The sequence below is a fragment of the Notothenia coriiceps genome, unplaced genomic scaffold, assembly GCF_000735185.1.
Source record: "Notothenia coriiceps isolate Sejong01 unplaced genomic scaffold, NC01 NC01_scaffold00027432, whole genome shotgun sequence".
In the NCBI taxonomy this organism is placed as follows: Eukaryota; Metazoa; Chordata; class Actinopteri; order Perciformes; family Nototheniidae; genus Notothenia; species Notothenia coriiceps.
In genome coordinates, this window is record NW_011360133.1 from 1 (window position 1) to 5,501 (window position 5,501).

At 44.5% G+C, this 5,501-nt stretch overlaps 1 protein-coding gene across 1 annotated transcript in view; it reads right to left on the bottom strand.

The window, feature by feature from the left end:
- Nucleotides 1–1,153: 1,153 nt before the first annotated feature.
- Nucleotides 1,154–5,501, bottom strand: part of LOC104957585 (gamma-aminobutyric acid receptor subunit rho-2) — a gene marked incomplete at its 3' end in the record, with an annotated part of 14,036 nt that continues 9,688 nt past the window's right edge. Inside the window, exon 5 of the mRNA XM_010785228.1 lies at nt 1,154–1,362. Coding sequence (XP_010783530.1) covers nt 1,154–1,362 — 209 coding nt within the window. The remainder of the gene's footprint in view (nt 1,363–5,501) is intronic.

Sequence of the window (5,501 nt, forward strand, 5' to 3'; positions counted from 1 at the left end):
AGAGTCCCGGGCTGATTTTTAGTCCCAGTCCACCACTGGCTACATGACCGTATGATCGCCCATATTGACGCACCTAATTCCTAAACTTCTAACAGATACAAAATAAACCGATCCTTCAGCCTCATATGAGCTCTCAGACACGTTCAAAATTAAACTGTCATCGCTGTCTGAGCTTGCTGCTGTGTCCGCCATCGTGCGTTTACATGCAGATGCTGGGATCCTGAACGGTGCAGCTGGAGCGCTGTGCCCGCATTGACGTCACCCATAATTTGGCGGGAGTTGAAGAATCTCCGACAAGATCCAGGAAATTGTCAACATTGAAGGGCAGATTAATGGTTATCAAAGTACAAATATCCAAAATCAGTTCAGTAACAGTTTTCAAGGGGACAATATTTACTCAAATTGATGGGTTTGGATGATGGGCCAAAATCGTGTCACAGGCACTTTAAGGATAGGATAATGTCACTACTCAAGTAGTTGTTTTTAACTGTTCTTTAGTAAGTGTGCAGAGAAATGTTGATTTAAAATGTCAAATTGAAGGTTGGATACATTTTGTGTGCATATTAATATTTAAGATGCAAATTAATCCCAGTTTAATGTTACTATTACAAATACTTTCTATTTTTATTGTCTCATTTGGCGGCATCAATGTGTGCATTTGATACAGATACAGGAGGAGTAGCTCTAGGATTGGGTCTCATAAATAGCTCTTAAGGTCAAAATAATGAGATCCTCGATTTTATGCTAGGCGCTGGAAGATGCCGCTTCCGATGGCATGCACTCGGTTCTCATTGGAATCAATTGAAAAAATATTAAATTTCTGGCTAGCTGATTTAAACCTTTCTATTGAACATATTTTAGGCATGAGATGTTTTTATGATGACTTGATCAACTTTCTTAAAGCATGTTGTTCGCATACAAACTCTCATTGTTCTTTCTCTTTGTTTCTCGCTTATTCTTTTTGTACCTAGAAAGCCTGACAGATTCTCTCTGAGGTGGAAATGACTAAGTCACAAGAGTGCATTTAGAGCGGGGAGCCTCTGAACAGCTACAGAGACTTGTCTGGCTCCTGAATGGAGAGGGATGCCTCTTTTATTTAAATACTTAATGGCATTCTGAAGTCTTTCTCAAACAGCGTAGAGCGGAAACCAACCTGAGATCGTGCTCTCATTCTCATCTTGCGCTCTCTCCGGTCCTGGACGGTGGACAGGTAGTTGACGACGGCGTATTCCAACACAGACAGGAAGACAAAGACGAAGCTGACCCACAGGTAGATGTCCACTGCCTTGATGTAGGAAACCCGGGGCATGGACGCATTCACTCCAGTGATGATGGTGGACATGGTCAGCACCGTGGTGATGCCTAGACACAAAGACAAAAAGTCCTCACTAACTGCAGGTTGAGATTTCAGAGTGTAGTGCAGTATAATTATGGAGCTGACTCGATGTGGGGCAGCTCAACTGGGTTCAAAGCAATAACAACACAACACAATATAATGCAATGTGGTCCAACCAGTGGCGTTTTCTCCTGGAGGCCAAGGGAAGCCAGGCTTCCCCTGTTTATTCGGATTGTAGTTGTAATTTTAATAAATAAATAAAAACACTTCGTTTAGTTTCGTAAATTCTTTGTTGTGTGTTGCTGCCGGCCCGTCTTTCCCCCATTCTCATTGAGTATTTTACAAAGAGTGAAACAGCGCCCCTCTAGATGTTATGGTGAAACAGTAGATTGCACTCTCTGTTGCGAGAGGAGGCCAGCCGAAATTGGCTTCCCTTGGTGAAAAAAAATGGAGTGATTGACCAATCAGACAAGGCTCAAGTCATGCCCCTGCCAACCTGTGATTGGTCAGGGCCATGCCAAGGGAAGCCAGAGGCGGCTGGCTTCCCTTACCTCACAATCCAATCAAATCGCATCAATTTAGTGGTGCAGTGACGCGTCCCAAAACGCGGAAGCAAGTTGCGCTCGGTTTCCCTCGAAAAAATAGCAATGGGATTTCTCCATAGCATTTTTTGAAAATAGCTCGAAATCAGGTCAGTGGAACACGAACCTGTTAGATAAATGCATGTTTTGTTCAGTCGGATAATATCCACATGTCTACCCTACTTTTATAATTTTCGAATCATAAATCTAATCGATAGAAGATAGATAGCGTCACTGCACCACTCTCACCGCCGTTAGAAAGTAGCAAGCAACTGAAGCAAGTGCAATTATGGAGGGTGGAGATTTGGAGTATTTAATAAAAAATAATTGTACTAAACTTCCGCTGCAGCAGCAAAAACAAATACAATCTGATGACAGGCCAATGCCCAAACTGGAGCTGTGTACAGCGAGGAACAAAGGAGCGAATCGGACGTAAAACGGTCTCTGGTTTGTGAATGAATACTTATTAGAGTTTCGGCTGTCGGTCAGATAACAGGCGTGTGTAAGTCATGCATCTGTATGATACAAATGTGTGTAAAATGATACCGGGTGCTGTAATCACTCATGTGGTTACGTTATTACATTGACCACCACACCCCGACCCAAAATAAAGGACGTATTATTGGCTTCCCCTCATTTTTTTGCCACGCTACTGCAAGGCACAAGGCTACTTCACTCATTTAGCTAGCTAATGTAAGATACAAATGCTGTCGAGCCCTCACTGCTTGTAAAATAAAGAACACAAACTGACTACTTACCCGAGCCCCACTGTTCTCCGTCATTTTTCTTCTTCTTCTTCTTTCGTGTTTATTGGCGGTTGGCAAACCAACTTGTAGGTGCATTACCGCCACCAACTGGACTGGAATGTGGACAAGAGACTATGCAGAAAACAATAAACAAAAGAAACAAAACAAAACAAAGAACCAAAACTCTAGATTATTTTAAATTTATCAATTTCTCTTAGAAATGGAATAATCTCACAATATATTGCTCGCTGATGTTTTCCCGAACAACCTGATAGCGCAGTCATGGAATTTCCTTCTCTCAGTGTTGGAAGAGCAAAATTCGTCTGGTACTAATATTGTACTGCAAAAAGCAGAAAACATGCTCAACAGATTCGGCTGGCTACTGGCTATACACTTTCCGTTGAATGCTTTCTATTTTACTATGTATGTAGACTGTATGACCATATTCTCACCGAGAAATGACATTTTCCAACTCCTACTTTTAAACAACCAGGAATGACAAACATAGTCACAAAATAAAGGACGGAAACCAACAAACCCACCTCCCTTCCCATCCCCCACATTACCCTTTGAAATTTTTATAAAGATGTTTCCTGTATCAAAGGTCCCAAGATCTGCCATGGTTTTGTGCACTATTTCTGTATGCGATTTTAACCGTCCGCTTCGCCTGAGTGGAACTTCTATGTCTATTCATACTTCTGAGGTTTGTTTGGCCACATATACACCGAGGGGCCTGTGGTAATAGCGAGAGGCTGGATATGTTCGCGTTAGCCCGCGCCAACTTCCAGGGAAAGCTCGGGCTAGTCCTACCGAAAGCTCGGTGATTCTCTGTTAGCAGCGCGCGCACCCCCGCCTACCCCTTCACTCTGCCTCTGCGGCTAACCCTCCCCGCGACAGGCGTAGCGTTGGGCTCAGAGCTCACTCAGGAAAGGACTGCCTGCTGACCAATCAGAGACTCAGTGTGCGGCGTTAAAGCGAATGAGGTCATATTAAGGGAAAGGAAATACAGAAAGCGCCGTTTGCGGAAAGAGTCGACCAAATCAACGACTGTGCGAACGTGAACATGTAATAGAATACCACCTCCCATCTCAAGCAATCTACTATATAACATTACGCCGTAAGAAAGGCTTCTTAAATATCCTGCCACAAATAATAACCGGATCAGAGTAACATATACAGTCCGCGCAGTGCGCCGGCCATAGGGGCGCTAGGGCGCCGCCACCGGCGTGCTGCCGGAGAGTTTGATGTCATTAAAAATTAAAATAATAAAAATGATATATTTACCAAAAAAAAATATAGTTTTATTACTTTTTATTTTAAGAACAGGTAAGTGTGCTTCCATATAGTGGTATCAAGACAAGCTACCCTCCCTACAATAAATATATCGTAAATAGGTTTCGATGTCTAAAGTATGATTAATCACATTTTCCTGGCCTGGCCGCAGCGTAGTATCATTACCTCTCCTTCCGTACGGGCGGTAGAAGAGGGAGCCTCAGCCGGAGCTGCAGCCCAACCCAAGCTGACTGTTGCGATCTGTAAACATGCCATGCCGAAACATAAATTTGAGCCAAATCAGCGTCGTCAGATCTGATCTACAAAAGGGCGCCCTCAGCGCCCGACCGGTGTGCTGTGGGTTTTTAGACTCGTATCCAAGGTACGCTACAGTAGGGATGGCTGCGCGGGAGACCTGGCGGCCCGGTGCCCCAGTGAATGACCGACCCGGAGCTGTAGACAACATTGTGCATGCTTATTGCTAGTTTAAGGGCAATGCCTTGTGGCACCATGGAGCATATGTGTGGGTGACGCTGTAATTTACAGGAAAGGAGTGGAATCAGAGGGCGAGTTGTCGTTGCTGTGTCAGGTGTTCCAGTCTCCTCTCACCCCCTCAGAAACTTTGAGTTGGCGCTGCTGCAAAAGCACGCGCAAACCATCGGAAACCACATCGTGGGCAAGCGATTAAAGTCCGGTCGGAAACACGTGTGGGAGTACATCTGATTTCGCAGAATACGGAAAATCGGGAGGGGCGTGGCAGTAAATGGAACTGACACATCACACACACAGCACACACACACACATGTGTTGTCACCCATTGTCCATAGCCCACCAAAAAAATTTTCACCAGCCACCACCTGGTTCCGCGGCCCAATATCGCAACTCATAATGTATCATATGAATCTGCGCGGCTTATCCTGAGCTCAGGGCGCTATCTGGCCGGGAACACTCACAGTGTCACATACTGGATGCAAAAGTATTATTTGTACCACACATAAGTTGACGAAACACTCGAGAACAATTAAATAAGTCGATCCACCTTGGTTCCTTTCAGACGGCCCAGTCCGTATCATAAACCCTGTAGTCCATTCAACCACATTTTTTCTTTTACCAGCTGTATCACCCTTGCAGTTGCACTACGCCAGCTTTTATCTGGAACAAGTGGTTAAGTCATGGATGTTTAAGAGTGGTTAACTTTCATATGTCTAATATAATACTTACTTCATCTCGGAGGGTTGGACGCGCGCTGTCGTGCGCTTGTCATGTGTGATTGGTCGATGCTCCAAATAAACACTCCCTTTCCATGTAACGCGCACGCTAACTATGATATGGACACGGCTGGGCTTTGAGCGATAACAACTGATAACCAGCGTCGTAGTACGCGTTTAGCGGCCGCGCGTATCGCTTTTGGATTAGCAACCGACTCCTAACTCAAAACATACCATGGTTAGGAAAATCCAGTTAGTAAAGTACAGGCTCTGTTCCATATACCCTCCACACAAATCGAGCAGGAACCCAGATCGAAACCGAACTTGCTACTGCCCTTTGATTGCATTTCTAAATACT